The 21,234-nt window shown below is 36.9% G+C and overlaps 1 protein-coding gene across 2 annotated transcripts in view; it reads right to left on the bottom strand.

Moving 5' to 3' along the window:
* Window positions 1-2,161: 2,161 nt before the first annotated feature.
* Window positions 2,162-21,234, bottom strand: part of PDE10A (phosphodiesterase 10A) — a 164,917-nt gene continuing 145,844 nt past the window's right edge. For both annotated transcript variants that reach the window (XM_053939367.1, XM_053939368.1), the window contains 8 exons: window positions 20,835-20,918; window positions 18,318-18,468; window positions 15,504-15,659; window positions 12,149-12,321; window positions 10,921-11,032; window positions 9,095-9,175; window positions 6,933-7,021; window positions 2,162-2,601 (listed from right to left, as the gene is read on the bottom strand). In XM_053939367.1, the coding sequence (XP_053795342.1) occupies window positions 2,484-2,601; window positions 6,933-7,021; window positions 9,095-9,175; window positions 10,921-11,032; window positions 12,149-12,321; window positions 15,504-15,659; window positions 18,318-18,468; window positions 20,835-20,918 (964 nt within the window). In that variant the 3' untranslated portion in view covers window positions 2,162-2,483. The remainder of the gene's footprint in view (window positions 2,602-6,932; window positions 7,022-9,094; window positions 9,176-10,920; window positions 11,033-12,148; window positions 12,322-15,503; window positions 15,660-18,317; window positions 18,469-20,834; window positions 20,919-21,234) is intronic.

Here is a 21,234-nt window from a genome sequence, read left to right as displayed (position 1 = left end):
ACAAATTTGCTAGGGAAACATGCCCTCCATCAGTACTTACAAACTTCAAAACACAACATAGTGTGTGATACTGCCAAGCATTTTGAATGGTAGGAAACAGAACTAGTGAAGTTATCTTTACTGTCAGTGAGTAAAAGATGAGTGAAAAGCTTTCCATACACACAGAGTGTGATAAGGAATACTTTTGCAATGCTTTTAAGATCAGCATTTTTAAATGGAAAGGAAAAAAAAAAGGGAAATAACAGCAAATATATTTAATGCAAATATACTTAAGCAAATATACTTAACCTGCAAAGAAAAACATTCCATCCAGTTGTAGGGGTACCTGAATTCCAAACAGCATTTTTGTAGTCACCATAGATTTAGATAATTTCCATGTAAATTAGGAACCACGGATTCTGTCTCAAGTACTTAGTGGACGAAAGGTTGCATCTGCATTATGAAACAGAATGGCTAAGGAGGAAAGTAGACGACACAGCATGAGATATCATTCCTTCTACTTTGTAATTGTTTCCTGCCATGTTTTTCTTCTTTTGTTTTCCTTCTTTTTCAATTCCAACCAGTTTGCTGTGATTACCAAAGAATTTCTGCACTTAGAATTGATAAGGCAAACTAAAAAAAAAAAAAAAAAAAAAAAAAAAAAAAAAAAAAAAATGGGGCTGTTGGTAGGTAACATGCATCATACAAATAAGATAACTTCATATTGAATTCTCAGCCTGTGGGATCTCTATGTACAGCAAAGGCTTAGGTGCATTTATACATTATGCAACTACGATCACACACTGTACACATAAACAGATACTGGCATGTGCTCGACCATAACAGAAGGCAAAACTCAAGAGGCCAAGTTGTTCACATGAAACCCAAAAGCTGGCATGCCTATTAGAGCAATAGAGCCCGAAAGACAGGAGATGGAAAAATAGAACCTGTGTTCTGTCTTTAGGTCACTACTGTTACTCGTTGCAATTACACAATGGCCATGTTATCACGGAACCTCCACAAGAGTGCATTATCTGTGAAAAAGCACATAATGCAGTATAGGCTGTATGTGAAAGGTATGCAAAGACTGTGTTTTCATCTACTGTGTGGATCACTATGAAGATTTTTTTTTCTCATTTTCAAGAGAAAGACAAAGGCAAATTAAGTGTTGTGAAACATATTCTGTACAATTGCACTAAATTTATAAGAGTGGCATTACATGTAAGTCTGTGCATAAGTTTGTAAGGCCAAGGCCTAAGTCAGCACAGAACTGTAAACACACCATTTAGTGTACTTTTCTTCAGTCAGCTATTCTTTCACTAAGAAAAGCATTTCTAAACCTGGAAATTTCTCTAACTAGGGAAAAAAAACAGACAAATGGACAAGTTTCCTAATTTCACTCATCATGGGATGGGGGGAGAAGACATGCAGTGTTACTGTGCAACACAAAAGCTAGTCAATACAAAAAAACATTTTTGATTTATTGTGATGGTACCACAATCCCTCTTATCAGACCTGACTTTTCTGACAAGCCTTTTGTTCCCAGCAGATAGCATACTTCAGGTATGTCTCCAATACCATTTGAAATACAGCTCAGCAGGTAGAAATAAAAATTATGACTTTACTTAACTGTGAGCTAGGCAAGGAAATCTTTGCTGTCACATTTAAATTTTATCCGATATTTCTGCCACTATGGATACAAAAACTCCAACCTGAAATTCCCTCTCATATCGGAGATAATTAACCAGTATTTCCAGTGTTTTAGGGGAGGAATTGTCTAGTTTTAAAAAACATCCTAAAGAACAAAGCACCATCACTAGTTCTATCAACATTTCCCTTGTGAGTGACAGACAATTGGCATCATGATGCTTAATGAAGTACTTTAAAACTTTAACCTGAATGTTGGTTTTCCTTTAGTTTGCAGCAAGAGAATTCACTGTAACCTAAGCATAACTTATAATCTCCAAGGATTCTGCTGGAGTTCAAACTGATTACTAGTAGATCACACATAAACATTCACAATAGCAATGGGTATATTGTTCTATTTATAGCCAAGAACTCCCAAGTGACACTGGTGTTAAAGCCAGCCACAGTACGGTATAATAAAAGTACCATTGAAACCCTTACTAGAAAGATACAATTTAGAAGTACCCCCATAAGATTCCCCCCCACCCCCATCAGTTTTAAATTAAGGCCTCAGCAATGTAGCCCATGAGATAAGGCCAGTCTTTTATATTCACAAGTTGTAAGTTCTCTTTTGATAGCTGACTCCAAAACATCTGGGTTGTCATTTTCCCTCTGTTTACGTTGTGTCACTGGTGTAGGTCAGGAGATTGGCTGCCAGTGTCATTTAGCTGAGGTAACTCCATAGGTGTTACCTTCCTAGGCAGGTCTACTTAGCGGTTTGCAGCTTTCCTTTTTCAAATAAAAATGAAACAAAACAAAAAACAATCCCCAAAACAAGAAGGGGTGCTTTTCAGGTTAAAGCAATCTGTTGCTGCTGTTCAGTCATCAATCTTCACAGGAAGAGAATCTGAGGTCCCAGGAGCAAGGGATTGAGAAGAAATCCATATAGAGGCTTCCTCACCTCTCGTTACTTTCTCCCATTGGTTAAGATTGTCCCTGGAGATGAAAAAATTGAAGGTAAGACATAAGACACTGTTCATAAATTGACTGAGATATATTCCTTCCTCACAATAATGTCTGCTGTACTATACTTTGAGACTTATATTTAGGTAAGTATATTTATATTAGTACCTATATGTCATCAAGCTTTTATCATCTACACATTATTTCAGCCTTCAGCTTCAGTTTTCCCATTTTGTAATTCTGTATGACTCATATCCATGTCAACTCTATCCTAGCCTACAGTACACCTTCCTTCCCCAAGGCAAGCCCTGAAGCTAGAGGCTACCACCTGCTTCCACAACAAATTTATAGCCCTCACGGCTGCAGCAAAGCCCAGCTGTGACCCAAGAGAGACAAGACTGCAGAGACTCTGAAACAGCACTCTGAAGCACAGGAGCAGATTAAGCTTTCTGAAGCTCCTGCAAAAGGGCTGCCTGACAGTATATAAAATGTTGCATGCCAGGATCACAGTATCAATTTTCAACTACTGTTGTGGTAATCATATTATCAGTCTACTGCATTTAAAGGGTACTCCTTCCTTGAGACATAAATGCCTTTTAGTGCCTCGCAGCCTGGCCAAACCTTAAGTTCAAAATTCTGTTCATAAGCCATAAAATGATGAGAAATCAAGCTGGTAATGTTTTAATGATCTGAAGGGGGTACAAACCCATAGCCTTACTTGCTGTACACCAGTACTACTCTAGTAATTGGGAAGTCTGTGTTGATGATAGGCCTTGCAATCAATGGCCAAATCTCAGCATTCTGTCTTCAAACAAAGAGAAAGAGAGCAAACCCAAATGTTTCATCTTCATACTGACAGATCCCTAGTTACTAAAGCAACAGTTCTTAGATGCCTTTGGTAAACAAACAGGATGGCAACAGTACTAAAAGGTCTCCCATGGTATACCATGATATTACATCAGAATTTACATAGCAGAGCTCTTCTGATTCTTATGTCACAGCCTTGTCAAAACATTTGCTAAACCAGCAAATATTGATCTGAAAGCACAGCATACATGTAAGAAGAGAAAATCTTGCATTTCTGAGGGTGGTGGAAGGCAGGATCTGATGAAGTCTACCAAAGAAGGCTGGTGCCCTCTAGGGTAACACCCACACCCATTTTCTGCAGGAAAATGCTCTGCCAGTGCTTCAGGCCAGCTGGAAGTTATGAAGCCAGCATTAATAAGGCATTGAGCCTCAGCTAATACAATCAGGCATTAAGAATCAGAAAAAGTGAAGCATCACTATTTCTGTCTCCTTCCTGGACCTGGGAAAGCAACGAGAATTGTAGCCAAAATATTTTTAAATCATAAAAATTTCATTAAGAATTGAGAGACCCAAAAGCACAAGGAAAATAGTTTTAAATTATTTGGTCTGAAATAAAGCAAAAAAAAAAATCACTTCATCCTCCAAATAAATACACTACCATATATTTATAATTTGGTAGACCTACTGAGTACGTGGGCTAACACATGTAACACAGGTGGGCTAATAGTTTTGATCTACACAGGATGACAAGAAAGCATCTAAAAATGTGGAATAAATTACGAGACAAAAAAAAAACTTCTAGACTGTTGACTGCTACCTTACTTTATGGAAAACCAGTGTTGGATTTTTTTTTTTTTTTTTTTTTTTTTTGTAAGGTATAGATAATATGATTCATTTGCCTTTGAGCTCCCAATGAAGCCCTGGCTCCTAATGTCTGGAATAAATGCCCAGAGGTTCTAAAAATAAAAGCCTTGATGCTGACATGCTGCCTTGGCTGCTTTTGCTGCTATTATTTGCAGCTGGTGTCTGAGTTTCAAAGAACTCAAGGACACAGCAGCTTAAATATTGTGTTCAAGAATGAGCCCTGCTGGTGAAGAGGTGATATCAAAATTGGTTCAGTCAGCAACTAAGGAAACACCAAACAAAAATGAGGCTGTATGCCTCTGATCTCACCACATAAGAGTTACCCATCAAAAATAAAGGAAAAACAAAAGTGTAGTGCAAAATCGGCCATTTGAAGCACTCTGGAATATTCTAGACCCTGCAATAAGATCAATTTTTTCTAACTGGGCACCTGAAGTTATATCTGTGTTCTGATTTCCTGTTCTCCATCTCCAAGTCTTAACCCTCAAACTTCCTCTTCATACCCTTCAAAGAAAAAGCAGAGGATAATTTCAAGGCTAAGATAAAACTACCAAACTGCTCCTCAGAAGACTTTATTTCAGGATGTGGATTTTCAAGAAGTCCTCAGTCCTGCAGAGGCTTTATCTACTCAGCTACCTTTCAGTTCTGCTTTAGCACAATCTAAATTAAAGAATACACAACAGCAAGACAGGGAACTGTCTGTCCAGGGCTCTATCCAGTGTGGATACTGTGCCAGCGTAGCATTCAAAAGTATCATTATAACAATTTGAATTACAAACAACAAGCATAATTTCTGGAATAGAAAAAAAAAAATCATATAATTTCTGCCAGGAGTCTGATTGCTTTTACTTCAGACATCGCACCTTTTACAGAGAAACCAACTCTGGAAAAGATGTTCATGCTTCTTCAGAATTAGGGAGAACCTTTATCTAGAGCACATGATTATGTGGGTGTTTGATATACACAGTTCAACTTTAAATATCCTCATCTGAGTTCTAAAAGATGAGCCACCAAGTAAAACAGACCACTTTTGCAAATAAGCCTCACTGGGATATCCATATGGCCAGAAATCAAAAGATACGTGTCTTCCTGGATGGTTGCTCCTGTAAAAGATACTCTGCCATCTTAAGCCCTCCACCCAGTCTCTCTAAGGACCAGTTTCCGTTAAGTGTTATAAAAACTTGATTTTGATCAAGTCTTTACTGTGAGGGTGGTGAGGTACTGGAACAACTTGCCCAGAGAAGCTGTGGACACCATATCCCTGGAAGTGTTCAAGGCCAGGTTGGATGAAGCTCTGGGCCCTGTTCTAGCAGATGATGTCCATTCCCACAGAGGAAGACTGAACTAGATGATCTCTTCCAAGGGGATCTTCCAACCTAAATTATTTTGAAATTCTATAATTTTCTTGGATAAAACAAATACAATATTTAGTCTGTCTCTACTAAGATCTCAAAACATTCCTTCAGCTCTTTATATTTTCTCGTTTGTTCATGTCTTTATCTACTCTCCTTAAAGCACAGACACTAAACAAAATTCCAGCTGTAGTTCCCATTAATGTAAGAACTACAGAGGTATAGTCTCTAACTCTCCTGAATAGTCCTTCCATATCCATCTAAGGGTTGCACAGCCATACCCAGCAGAGGTACCTTAGAGGCAGCTGACTATTGGTGTTGGCTCCTAGATACTCACTGTTTTCATAAGGTAGTCCTCTGTACCACTGAAACAAACCTACATATTCTTCTCACAGCTATATGAAAGCATGTTTGTGTGTGAATGAAATAGTTTTGCTAACTACTACATTAATTTCAAGGCATTTGTCTGTTACTTAACAGAAAAAATTTAGTCCACAGGATCCACAAGAGGAGGTAATACAGGACAAAGAAAAAGTTCAATATAAGATAGAATTTAGGGATCACAACAAAACAAAAAATATGAGTACTAGTAAGAGCATAGAAAAACAGACCTTTAACCACTGGCATTTTATGAAACAACTGGGGTTTTCTAGAAAATATGGATTAACCTGAACCAGAACATTTTCATGAAGCATTCACTGGTTTCAGCAAAATTTTTGTCAGGATATAATTACTGGACAGAACTACCTACAAAGCAATCCACCATCATTCAAAGTGGAGAAGCAGCTAACAGGTAAAGGACTCTTGCCTCTTTTCCAGAACAACCCAAGCTCCATACCCACCGTGCTATAGGAGAAAGTTACATCTGCTTCTCCCATACCACAGTGCTACTACTCCTATGCTCTCAATTACTGAATATTTTCTGGATATCTCTTTTTCTGGTTTTTAATATAAATTATCTGATATGAAATAAAACCACATGCTAAACACACATTTTTTAAGTAAAGAGAATACTGGTCAATTTTTCTTGTGGGAACCACATTGAAGGAAAAACAGAGGGAAATGGAGCCAGCGCAGACAGGGATGCACAAACATTGAACTGTTTCTCTCTAAATGCTTTTGGCGCCTAACACATTTTAATCAGCTGTGTCTGTAGATCTACAGTGGATAGTTCCTGACAGTAGTTGTCACCTCTGGGTTTCTGAATAGATTATTGCGAGATGTGTATACCTGTTAATATTCATGCAAATTCTAAAAATAAAAATCTGTATTTTCAGACAAACTTGCAAAGCACTCTTGCTTTTTCCTTGACCAAGGTATCAGCTATGCACATTTACTCACCTGCATGCTCGGAGTAGTGGCCCAGTTGGAGGAAAGATCTGTGCAAGGGTGGTGTAACATGGGATGGCTACAGCATTGTAGAACCCAATCTATGAAAAACAAGAATGAAAAAAAAATAGTTTAATTATTGCCAAACTACAATACTGGAAGCTAACAGCTCAAAGCTCTTTACTTAATTACTACTTGTATTTGTTATTCACACTTCTGCATCTTCCTTTAACATCCAAATGCTTTAAAATAAGCAGCAACAGTGAAATCTTTGGTAATTACAAGCTGCTTACATGCCTTTCTTTTATGACTGATATGGCTGCTTCAGGTAAGGTTTTCTACAGAACCTTTTATTATTCAATTGATTCATTTCTTTTGTTCAGGATATGTCTACCTGTTTGGTGTCAGTAGCAGCAGGAAGGAGGTGGAGATGTTAGAGACATTTCTGCAAACACGGCTCATGTGATGATTTTATTTTTTAAAAAAGGAAGGTTGTGCATCATTCACAAAATATGGTCAGATTATGTATGGTTCTGATGTTCTCCAGAGTATGCACTGCATAGTTCAATGTACTTAAAATGCTGGGGGCTCTGCACATTTGTGAATGGTATACAGTGTGATCAATGATTGGTTTGCAGTTGCTTCTCATGAACGCCGTTCAATAATACATTTTTACCATTATCATATTAAGGGAAAACCAAATGAGCGCGTTTTTAATGATATCTGACTCATAGAGGCTTAGGGGCCTGCGATAGCTACAATGTCACAGCTGAATTGTCATGACATGATGAAATTTTTAGAAAATGCTACTTATATATTATCAAGGATGGCAGATTGCATTCAGATTCATTATAACATCCCTCACTTATCCCAGACTCTTATGATAGTTACAATAGTGTACTGTGATCCCTTCCTTCGGGCAGAATTTTTAAATGCCTTTTAGCAAAATACTATGTATTGTAGCATGACCAAAGCATTTGATACTATCTCTTTTTTTAATAATCCAAACTTTGATCCTTATTCAGAAATTGAAGAGCAACTCTTGTTTTCATCAACATAAAGATTCATCCCATACTGCTACGTAACCAAGTCTTCTGTGCACTTTAAATAAAAATCTGACCTGTGAACCCAGATGAAGTACCTACAGGGCTGAAGTACTTACAGTGCAACCAACAGAAAGAAATTGCAGTTGGTTAGAAGGCAAGGCTACATACAGATGGGATGTCTTCTCATCCACACTATTTCATATACTGCCTCATTTTCTTCCCATTTGTTTTGGATTTTTTCTTTTCTTCTTGTTTGCTAGTTTTTAAGGGGAACTATTTTATTTCAGTGGAAAAAGATTACTCTGTAATTGTCAAAAACTAAAATAGGACATTAGATACAGTCACCCTGTAGACCTTCTGGCTCAAAGAAAATCACAGAATCAAAGAATATAATGAGTTGGAAGGGACCCTCAAGGACCATCAAGTCCAGCTCTGCATAGGCCCATGCCCAAGAATCATACCATGAGCATTGTCCAAATACTTCTTGAACTCTGTCAGGTTGGTGCTGACCACTTTCCTGGGAAGCTTGTTCCAGCGCCCAACCACCCTCTGGGTATAGAACCTTTTCCTAATATCCAACCTAAACCTCCCTGACGCAAATTCAGGCCACTCCCTCATGTACTGCCACTGGTCACTGCAGAGAAAAGATCAGTGCTGGACTGTCCTCTCCCCCTTCCCCTCATGAGGAAGTTGTAACTGCAGTGAGGTCTCCCTTCAGCCTCCTCTTCTCCAGGCTGAACAGACCAAGTGACCTCAGCTGCCTCTCATGAGGTTTCCCCTCAAGGCCCTTCACCATCTTTCTCACCCTCCTTTGGACACTAGCTAAGGCCTGAAACAACCACTTACTAAGATAAAAAGCATTTTTGACACTTGTAAAAATTCAAGGTGATTGTGGTCTTAGCTAGAGCTACAAGTACAAAGAAAGGAAATAGAGATAACAGCAAAGAACACATTGTCATTTAACCAAAATTTGAAAACAAGTTCTCCACTGCTACGTGAAAAAATAACATCGAATTCAGCAGTCTGAATAACCCAATTTCAAAAGTAATATTCACTAATATATGAAATGTTTTTTTCCATACATGTTTTATGTATAAACAAGTACCATTTTACTGAGAGAGTTCATACCTGACCCTGAGGGACTTCATCTTTCTTATCTCTGTCCATCATAGGAATAGGTTGAATACCTGTTTTCTTCATTTCATCGCCCTGGAGAAAAGTAGAGAGAGAGAGATATTAAGAAAACAAAAACAAGACTATTGAGACCTGAATTAATTTCCATCTTCTATTCTATGTCAATCTAAAAATCCAGAATTTAAAATAATGTGTGGTATCACTCTGAGGCAATCTCAGAAAAATACACAAGGAGAGGCTCATTTTGTACATTCACCTAAGTGATAATGTAAACAGCAGATGCTGTAAGTCAATGTACACACATTTTCCTTATTTCCAAGTTTGTCTCCATAATAAAAAGCAACTGGAAGACCAAACCCAAAGAAATCATTCAATTCTGTACTATCTGCTCAGTTAGTCTCATCTTTCAAAATATCTGTTTAAAGCACCATAATACAATGACCAGTAGAATGCAAATCACCCATCCAAGGAAAAGCTGAGTAAACCAGATGAATTTACAGTATCCTCTTTGTGAAAAAATTTGTCTTTCCCATATATATCAATATATCAACATCTACCTTTATTAATTCATCCTTGGATTACAGAAAATTAACATCTGGACAGGTGCAATTATGTCCATAATTCCATCTTTACTATTTTTGAATATGGAAAATCAGTTTTATCCTTCATTCTCCACTGAGCTCACAAGAATTGCATTCAAAAGCTAATTTATAAGTAAAAAAAGTTGAGTATGTAATCGGTGAGATGCGTCAACATTATACCTCCATTCTACCACTCATAAGAACACTCACTTTCCAGTGCAGGCATTTCAGAAAGTGAGTGCTGAACTAGATCTTTGAGCTTACACAGTCAGCATTTTTCAAGTATTTTGCTGTAGTCTGAGCTGTTTACAATTAAGGGAACAATAACATGTGAATATGAAGTACACCCAACAAGAAGCACACATCTGGAATTTCATAATGAACATGCAACAGGCAAGGTAGCAATCTCCACAGTAAATGCATGCTACATCAACTCCACGAGCCTGATTTCTTTTTTATGCCTATGTAAAACAGAAATAAGCCCACTGAATACTGCAAGGCAGTATCCACAGGGCACATAACAGAAAAAGACATGCAATAGTAGTACTAAAAATACAACCATATCTCCTAAAGTTGCATAACTCTGCTCTATGCAATTTATTCCTTCTCCCCAGTGCAGTCACTTCCACTTAAAAATTAAACAACTGGGATATTTATACCTCAGCATACAACATGTGAGAAACTGCATATTTATTTGTGAACATGATTACATTACTACAGCTTAATTCCTTGTTTCAGTTCTCAGTACACATTAATTGTAGAGTAACTTTCGATGTATTAAAGACCCAGCTCTCTCTGAGATACTGTTGTTGAGCTGGCTCACAAAGAAGACTCAAAAAAATTTAATGTTTTTCATATTTACTTTAGCATTTTCTGTACTGACACTAGAGCTTTATAAGTATGTTTCAAGGCAGCTGACCTGGAATCTGGTTTCATATTTTGCATTTCTACAAAAAACTACAGTTAGTGACTTCTTCTGTGTTCTGTTGCTTGGTCACTTTATGTTAGGACATACTTTCTACATTACCTTGAACAGAGAGAAAAAACACTGCCTGAAAATTAGACAGCTAACTCAGCTCTTTAAATAACTTCAGAGTAAGCCACAAACACACAGATGCACCAGTGAACTCTCTTTAAAACAAGCACACCAAGATGTTGATTGAAAAATACTTATAGGTGGGTTTTTCCTTCCTGGATGCTTCTGTTTATAAGGAGAGTAAACAAATGAATCACACATACCTCAGCCCAGAACTCTGCATATATGTCATTGGCTGTCAGTCTGGTAACAGGCCACAACTTTGTTACGGAACACAGATCACAAGCTGTCATCATCAGGCCAATCACTCTATCTCTAAAATAGAATAAAACAACATTAAATTATAGGTTTTGTAAAGAATTAATGATTGCTCTGCAAAGCTTTCATTTGCCCTTCCTCAGGTGAATCAGCAGCAACATATACACGCTATGAATTTTCCCCCACCTATTGTTTCTTCCTCATTTGTTTGATTCTTTGATAAAGAATGGCACAGACTGTGTACTGTACCCCTTGTTGTATTCCCTATATTGTTTGCAACCAGAGTTCATTGACAACCAGAGTTCATTGACCATTCTCTACACAATCAAATACATAGACAAGGGCATAGAATGCCTGCCTGTTAAAACACTCACATGCCCCTCTATAATTCTCTGAATATACAGTACAAGTCTATAAAAAGAAAGATGGTATATCTTATTGCTGCATTTCTTTGTTCTTTAAAGAGAGAGGGGAAAAAAGCTCCTAAAAAGAGGAAAGACTACTTCTGAGTATGTCTCAAGACACTGTCATTGCTTTGTTGCAATGAATTCAAACTCTGAAAGACCAAGAATACAATGCATAACTCTGTCCTATATGCTGACAAACCTGTTCACAGTGTAACTGAACAACATCATTATTAGAATAAGATGCATACACACACCAAAAAAAAATCCTATTTAATGAATTTTTTAGCACAAATCTGTGTTTTGTGAATCTAAGTTTTATAAAGAAAACTGGCAATTTAATTTAAATTCCCTTGTTTTCACCAAATGGAGAAATTGAGATGACATGTAAGGACACCTGCATCTTTGTTAATAATGCCTATTCCATGTGAAAAAGCACAGAGCTTGCTAACCTGCATGCCAGTGTGATGGCAGTCATTAAAACTGTACCAACAGACAAATATGCCAGATGAAATACACAAACACACAGTATAATCAATCAATAAATGCAAAGTGTATTTATAAGATAAAGAAGTCATCAGCCATGAAAGGGTCAATCCAAATTTAAAGCAATGGCAATTACTGTTACATATGTGTAATTTTGCATACTGCAGGTCTTAGAAATCACATATGTAAGAAAATTACCATTCAGAGGTAATTCTTTTTTTAAAAAAAGATTTCTCTTTCTAGACTAATACCATAGGAATCTACTACTGTTTCGCTGCTTTACCTGTGTGTTTGGTTCTTAAGGTTTAATGCTCCTGTCTGATGCAGCTCTTCAAGTTGTTTTCTGTTTCCAAAATACAGGGCAAGGTCTGTGGCAATGATGGCTTTCCGGATGATCTCAAGTACTTGCTCATATTCGCTGGAGCTCAGATTGGAGAAGACATTGTGCCCTTCCAGCTATGAAAAAGTAAAAAACCAATAAAAAGCACAAGCTCTAATTCAGAGATGATTTCAGTCTTTACTTCACCAGACAGGTTACGACGGTTTTACAAGCCCAATGACAAGTTTTGTTGCAAATTCAAATGTTAATGGCCTGAAATTCCCATTTTTATTCTTCCTTTGTAAACATTGTCATGAAAAAAACTATGACTAAGCCACCAATTTGTTTTGGGGACTGCTCCTTCTGAAGCCTCAAGGTATTACTAGAGAAAAAATACTGAAATCTTTTTCTTTGATTTAAAATCACTATAGACACAACACTTCCAGACAGTGTTAACTTGGAAACTTGTGATTCAGTTCTGATACAGAGTCTGCACAGTCAAGTTGGTAAACTGAGTACCTAATTCACTTAAGCATAGTTTTGATACTCTGTAATATAGAGTACGGATAAAGAAACACTGGAGTTAAAAATACAAAATAATTTTGTTTTCCTAATGTTCCAAATGAAATGTGCCTGAAATCGCTGCATTTACTGACATAATTTTCTATATATGAAAGAAGTTAATTATTTTAATGTAGGTGAACATTTAGCGGGGAATAGCTGCTTTGTTCAATCTTAAGTTGAATGACTCATAAACTAAAGATAACGATTTCCGCTATGGAGGCTCTGGTAACCCACCACTGCCATCACTTTTCAATTTCCACAAGGTATTACTGCGCCTTCAACTCACAATACGCACGCACTGTGATCACTCAAGAAGCTAGATCACATTTTGAAAAATCAAGACTATCTGCTGTCTCTAAGATTTGGAAAACAACTCGTCAAAAGTCTTCCTGCTGTTGAGAGGAAGAAGACAAAAAGAAAAGAATGAGCTAGCCATGTCAAGGTGTGCACATTCAGAAAAAAAAAAATCATTAAAATATATCAAATGCAGAGGTGTTTTGACATTTAATTGGCATTTGGGCTGAAGCTCAAAAAGTTTCCCTGACTTTCATCAAGCATTTACATAATTTGCCCAAAATAAATCCTCTGCAGTACAAATAGGCTTGGTTTCTCTCACCATCCGGAACATAAACATCATTTTCCAGGACTTTTACTTAGACAAGTAGATTTGTTGTGAATAATGAATAGAAAATACAATCCATCTATGTCTCAAGGCTCCTTTGACAGATTTCTATATCATAGAACATTATGTTTAAAAAAAAAAAATCAGAACATTTTAATCCATCAGCAGCACTTTGGGAGCAAAAAATGACTACTGCTAGTTCCCACAATTTAGGGTTTTGGGGACCCTTTACTCCCCAGCCTTGCTGTCTAATTCCTGTGATCAAGTTATTTGTCCTAATATTTAAATTATTCTAGATTCTACTCTTGGGCTTTAGAAGCTGTACTCTCAGAAAGACCACTGTGACAGCTTCTCTTCAGACTACTCGAAAAGAACTGATTCTGTAAAGTGCTGACAGAAGCTGACAGTTACGAGTTTGCATCACTTAGGCTTTTGAGTAGTACATACAAAGTACCACTCTGAAGATTTTGTTCTTTGCCTGCTGAGCTAAAGCGAGTGAATTGAATCCTGTGTCCCAAGTATGGTGTACACTTGAACTACAGATGGATGAGCAAAGCAGCTCTAAAGTCTCAAGCAGTTAAAAGTACTGCAGGTTACTAATGTAAAATTAAAACTTAGATAAACCCTAAAAAGCTTAGTGGCTTGGTTTGACTTTTTTTCCATCAGTCCATTAATTCAATAAGACTTTTGGATTCAAACAAAATCCAGCAAGTCCAAAAGGCTGCTCTAGTCTGCTTTTGCTGCTAATTACCACCCATGGATGCTTCAGCAGCTGGTGTCTTGAATCCACTCTACAGCCCTGGCCACTTTCCCCCTTTCCTCACTCACATTGACAGCAAATGCAGGAGGTGCCAGGGAAGCAAAAGGGTTCCCTGCCTTCATGGCAAATGGGATTTTCATCGATTGCAACATTTCTGCCAGAAGAAATGCAAAATGGTTGGGACAGTGAAGTGTTAATGACCGAGGAACATGCTCACTGTGCACAAATTTACACGAAGAATGAACACTAAACATCTAATGCCATACCACCACTGAAGGATTCAATTACACCCTCCTACATGAAGGAGCATTCAGAGATAAAGCTTCCATTCTGTGATTAAATGCATATGATACCTAAAACCATAATCACAAGATGTGATTCTGAATACAAGACAGAATATGTATTTTTCCTAAAAGGTGATTACATATTTAAGAAAATAAATATCTTCCCCTGAAAAACCAGAAAGAAAGATTAACAATGAATCAGCGGCACAGTAGCAAGGCTAGGCTGTAATTTGAGTGTGCACAGAAAATTAAAACTAGTGAGCACAGTTATGGACTGGCAGTGGTTTCACAGGTAAGAGTTCTGACTCTTCTAATTGAGAATTATAAAAAAAATCACTCATGAGAAAATATGTGTGTGTCAGTAGCACACCTGTATTTTCTCAAAAAGTGTCTGCATGTTTTCTTGTAGTTTTTCCTTCATTAAACATAAAGACACATGACCTCATACTCTCTTCCACAGAATATTACCTTACTCAGGTCTTTTTTATTTCAAATTGGCAAGTAACAAATAAGCACAGAATAACATAATGAAATAGGTTTACAATTTTCATGCATGAAAAATTACCATATCCCCTTTCATGCCACACAATCCATGTTCACAGAATTTATTACAGCGGGTTTTCAAGTTTCTCATACAAAGTTTTGCCAGTACTTCAGTTTTTATTCAAAATTTCAGGATGGTTGAAGACTTTGTTGAAATACATTATGACAAATATATATATATATATGTATCTGAGAAAATTATTTTTCATTTTCAAAGTTCCTATTCCACATGGTCAAGGGAAAAGCCTCCAGAGAACCAGAAGCAAAAAGCTTCAAAGGCAGGCCATAAGTAAAGACATTCAAATACACAATATTTTTTATAAGTTCAAGATTTTAAGAAAGCTGTGTTTTGCACTATTGTTGAATCCTTGGGTTTGGTAATTGTGAAACCTGGCTTGCTGTAATAAATCTTCTACTCTTCTAAATGAGTACTATGATAGAGAAATTAAGCTAAGCATGCTTCAGAAAATCTACTCAGTAATGATGTGACTCCTGTTTCCACCACTGGACACTAATGCACAGAACATACAATTTCAATAATCCTACCTGCAGGATGGACACAGTCTGCGAGAAGTGGTGCTGTTCCATCGTTGATGTGGAATAGAGAGCAGCTAAGGGGTGATCAAATTTCTGAAGATAGCTGTTGCTGTAACCTCTGTGATCCAGGTCATGACACAGGCATGCAACTAAAAGACCCTTTCGCTACAAAAAAATTGACACAAGCATGAAAAGCAAGATGTATTTCCTGCCCCTAGATGTCACTCTCTACCCAAAATACTGTAGAAGTTGTAGACTGCTAACACTGACTTCAAACAGCACATGTTTGAAGCACATATTTTATAAGGAAATATCCTTAAAAATGAGATAAACATGACAGTAAGGACATGCTGAATTAAAAATCTTGGTCCAAATGTAATTATATTATGCATTTAAAAATCGTTGTTGGACAGTAACATACTATTGGATGGACTGTGCTTCAGAAGAAATCTGCATTTTAAACAGTCTGGTTATCCACTGAATCCTTACCTTTAATGTTTATTAAAATAATAAAAAGCACAGATATTGAGGGAGAAGAAACATACAAAATGTATGATCTGCTGGTCAAGACACTGAAATTCAATACCAGATCTGCCTCTGCAACACTCCTAGAGATGTTAACCAAATCTCCTAGTGGAGTTTTTTCCTAGGAAGTCACTAACATGAGACATGGACAATGCTGGACAATGCAATTGTAAACAAAATAAAGACAGTAAGTGGGTTTTTTATATAATTAATCCTTAATATTGTGAAGAAGTGGAGTCCCTGAAATCTCTTTTTCAAAAGGTTTTCACATAGCTTATGCGTTTTCAAAAAAAAATTCATTAATGTTTATGACTGCCACTGTTGGCATGAAGTATTCATGAACATTTCTTCAGAGACCCAATATCTTTGTCTTATAATTGGTTCTGATGAGTGTTCAGTAAACAAGGATAAGACTATAAAATTAAGCAGAAAAAGAATATTGATTACCCATCTATTAAGTGCACAACATCCAATCTGGATACTATACTAAGAGACCCATGAGTCTGTGGAAAAATAGCAGTGATGCAATTAGAAATACTATCATAAATACACCATGTGCAGAAATAAGGCTGTAGCAATGCTAACTGTATTTCTGATTTTGAGACATTCACTTCTGTTTTGAATGATATCTTTTCAATACTGCATCTTGTGAAGTGTATTTTTAAAAAGCATATAAAACCCCTGTGTGATGCAGCAGCACATGTCCACACAGAGCCTCAACAGAGGAGGAACCCTTAGGAACATAACACACACCTCTATCACTTGAAGTTATGCAGTAACAGCTTGTCCCAGTCTCCATGTCTCTGGAAGTCATTCTTGTCTCAGTCCTTCAGTATTATACAATGCATAATAACAGTGCTCTTGTCCTTGTACCTATTTTGGTATCTGCTTGGATCCCAAATCTTTAAATCACTGCATTTTTCTCTATTTTTCTCCAAATCAGTGTCCCCTTTACAGTGTTTTATATTCCCATCTCTAAATCTACTGAGGTTTGTGTCAGCATCCCTCACCTGAGGTCAGCCCATCCCTAGATCCCCAAACTTTCTTTCAGCAGTTTCCTGTATTCTTGTTGGATTCACCTCCAGTATCAAGAAAGGAGACTGCTGAAAAGAGCTGGAACATAGACTGGGGATAAGAGACTCAAACAGATGAAGGCTGGCTGGAGTTTGCAGGGAAAAAAGACTGTTTCCATCTCTCTTAACAGCTGTCTCTTTTGCTCTCCCTTTCTTTCTTACTCTCCCTCTCCAAAGAGATGGGGCTTACTACTTGGTTACTACTGAATGTTATCAGAGCTTTAAAAATTCTCTGAGGCTGTACTCCACAGATTTTTTTTTTTTTTTTAAAGTAATACTGATTTTTTTCAGACCTGCAAGACTTGTATAGTTTGGCCAAATTTCAGTATATGCCTGGCATATGCCACTTCTGCATTTCAGTGTCAATTTTCAAGTCTCTGCTTTACAGCAGTATAAACTAGACCTTTTCAAATGAAAGCTCACCAAGTTTCATTTTACTCTTATACACTGAACAAAACTTTGATTTCTACTAGCATGTCTCTTTTAAAGAGCCAAACAATTGTGCCTGGAATTTCCCCAAATGAATCACCTTGAGGAATTTAACAGAGCCTGGAAAATTACAGCCCAAATGGATAATATTTGGCAGTTATGCACAACTGAAAACTAGATCTCCGAGTCAGAAGTTTCATGTAACATTAATTAGAGGCAGCACTCCCTATTGTACCATAATTCAGAAGAAAAACAAATGACAGTTTTCCATACTGTGTATTAACATTCTAAGCCTTCGATTTTACTAGTTATTTATTTCCACTTAGTGATCAGTTTAGAGTTTGGCTCTTCTCCTTTACTCACATATGTCAACCAGCTCTGCAACCCTTGTCCTCCTATTCAGGATCTCCCAGACCTCACAGGATTCAAGATCCAGGGTGTTTCCCTCCCTCCCTCACAGAGGGATAGATCTGACAGTGAAATAATTAAAGACTGTGGTTGTAAGGGTACAGGGAGAACCCCAAAACTTAGACACAGATTTATAGCAAATCAACTACTGCTTTTTAAGGGGCAGTCCTGAAAAACATGGCTAGGATTAGGAATCTGAGTAATCTTCCTCCCTCAAACTCTTTACTCACATCCGTTCCTCCATGCAGACCTTTACATACACTCTGCCCGAGCTGACAAAAAAAAACTCCAGCACAGAAAATGCACTAGAGTACATTTTGATGATGAGAGCACTCATCAGCTGACAGCTCTGATGAGGTGTGGTAACTGATACCATCATGTCACCTACCTCTAGGTCAGTGAAAAGCCCCTGGTTGTTCTGCAGTATGGCATACATGCAATGGGCAACGGTAACTGCATGCTTCCAGTTGTGGTAGGGCACGCGGCGATAGTTCTTCTTTACAGACATAGTAAACCGGCACAGCTTTTCAAGTTCAAAGCTAGGAAGAAAATAATTTGGTCAGAGAAAAGAAATAGGAACAGGAATAACAACCAGCAGAGAAGAAATTATGGTCTTTGATTTACCCTTCTTGCTAGAATTGACTCTCACTGTGGATGACTCATTGAATGACATGAAGAGTCACTCAAGTTTGGCAAGGACAGAGGAGCGTGGATGCCTGACAATGCTCTTAGTTTAATCTGTTAAATTCGGGAACATAAATCATGCTACTCAGCTCAGTCAATAGAATTCCATGACCTTCCCCGCTCCCAGAAACTTGAAGTGATTTCTTTCAATTGCTTATTCAACTTGAAATATAGTTCAACTCTATAACTAATGGACAATTTAAAAACAAGATTTGTGATCAAAAGAGAAAATTCAGGGATTTTTAAGCAAAGGACCCAGAAGACATAAACCTGATTAAATAGAGGTGCTCCATATTGACATTGTGAGAAGCAGAAGATTTTATTTTTCCAATACTTGTAAATTTTTTCTTCCAGTTTAGACTCACAGAACAGAAATTCATATCTCACGGTTTCTTCACTTCTCACCAAATAATATTTTGTTAAGTCCTAAATTAATGACTTTTTCACTCATAAAAAGGCAGTTTTCCTTCATTCCATTTTCCCCCCTGTTGCTCCGATTAGACTTTCTTTCTAAGTTCCATGTTTTAATAATTTCTTGGGTAATCAGGAAAGTGGTATGGTGAGAAAAAAACCTCCATGTCTCTGACCTATGTGTAAAAACATAGACACATCTACTACACGGAAACAGGCAGAAATGTGTATTTCTACAGTTGTGTGCTGAGTAACGTAATTATTATTCTCAGTCTTAATCTGACATTAGGAAAAACAGAGGCATATTGTCTTTCAAAAAACTTTAAGCTTTCTTTTTTAATTCTAGAAAGTCAGACAGTGATAGAACTATTGTTTAAAGTAGTACATCACAACTCAGAATAGCACAATAGTAACTTTCATCTACATCCAATCTCAACTCAATGGTTATTACAGAATAGTATAATAATTGCCAAAGAAAAAATGATTATCTGTGATGCCTGAATATAGAATACTAGTACTTCATCCGCTGTACTTTGTATACTTTATTACAGCATTAAAATATTACTTCTTCAGAAGAGAAAATGTAGTGAGTATGATAGACTTTTCTCTGAAATCCTCCCTGGACAAGACAATTATACATTACATTGGTAAATACTTTAAGGCACAACCTTATTCCTCAATATATTAAAATTTAATTTTAGTCCTAAAATTTTTGGGTTTGTTTCAAAGGTTTGAGAAGTTTTGTTCTTTCAGAAATTAAATACAAGTCCTGTTCCAAACATCTCCTTTTCAAATATTTTCCTCACTTTTGTTTCCCTAATTTTATTAGTGAAAGCTAAGGCTCATTTGAAAAACATCAAGCAGATATAAATTCTTTCTCATCAAAGCTACATTTGAAAGGAAGAGACTGGGAGTCAGAAACAGAAGAGAACAGAACCTGACTGAAAATACAAACCCCAACCCTGCATCCACAACCATTCAGTCTGGAATGGAGACATGCTAACTACATTGAGCAGTAGAGAACTGTGTTCAGAAGAGGCACCCACTTTGCAGCATTGAGGAAGACTGAGAAAGATCCTCTGGTTTGACTGCACACTTTGGGGGCATCCATTCAGTTAGTAAAATAAAATTAAATGCCAGCAAACATTCCTGAATGTTTCTCCCTTTTGTAGGGACGTACTTCCCCTTTCAATTGACCATCTGTATGTTTTCCGTAATTTGGAGCAGCTCCTTTCTTTTAGCAATGGGCCATACTTTCCCAACTACTGATCTTAGTAATGATAAGGAACACTGAGAGAAATGACAGTGAATGAAGCATTTAATTTGAAAAGAATTCACTTCTATAATTAATGCACAACTATGTAAATAACTGATTCACTTAGCAAGATAAGATCTGATCTTGATTTACTTTTGCCATACACATTATTAATTTTGGCAACTGTATATCCAAAAAATCAGTTTTCATGCACATTCCCTCCTTTTTGGGAAGAGTACTTTTTTTTGTTGCCTTTACCATCTTCTGTCTGAAAAGCAAAATCATCTCAGAACCAAACAATTTTTCTGTATATTAGAAGGACAACTGTTAGGATGACATCATGAGTTCTTTAACCTCACTGTTCCCAGATTTTATTAACTAAGGACCAAGAAGGTGGGATAAGAAATCCAGACTGTTTATTACAGTCATGTACAGACCAAACATAGTAAATAAACATAAAAAAAAATAGACCTTGAATTAGGAATTATCCCAAAAAAAATATAAATAAATAAACAGAGACTTAACAATTAAATAAAGAAATAATATACTTCATACCAGGCTGTCCCACAGGACTGGTGAACCATATAGACAAAAATAGCCGGCCAAACATCTTCGTATGGACTGATATCAAAATGGTATCTAAGAGGAAAGTTTCAGTTTAGAGAAGACAAATACCCTTTCATTGTCACTAAAAACAAGTGAAAATGACTAGGAAATGTATACCCAGCAAGAGTCACTTCTTTCTGAATACACACAGAAAATTGAATTTACAGGTTATATTTTCCAGTAATGTCAAGTTACGTATTTCTGCTAAGGTCAATGGAACTATGCTCACAGTTTCATACAATAATTTAGTAATTTATGTTGGAAAAGACCCTTATGATCAAGTCCAACAGCAAGCTTTTGGCTTTGCTTACATAACAGAAACATATATCTTTATCTAAGGATCCATTGA

The sequence above is a fragment of the Vidua chalybeata genome, chromosome 3 (genome assembly GCF_026979565.1).
Source record: "Vidua chalybeata isolate OUT-0048 chromosome 3, bVidCha1 merged haplotype, whole genome shotgun sequence".
NCBI classification, from domain to species: Eukaryota; Metazoa; Chordata; class Aves; order Passeriformes; family Viduidae; genus Vidua; species Vidua chalybeata.
The sequence above is the reverse complement of the archived record's forward strand: the minus strand, read 5'-3'. Positions and strand labels throughout refer to the sequence as shown.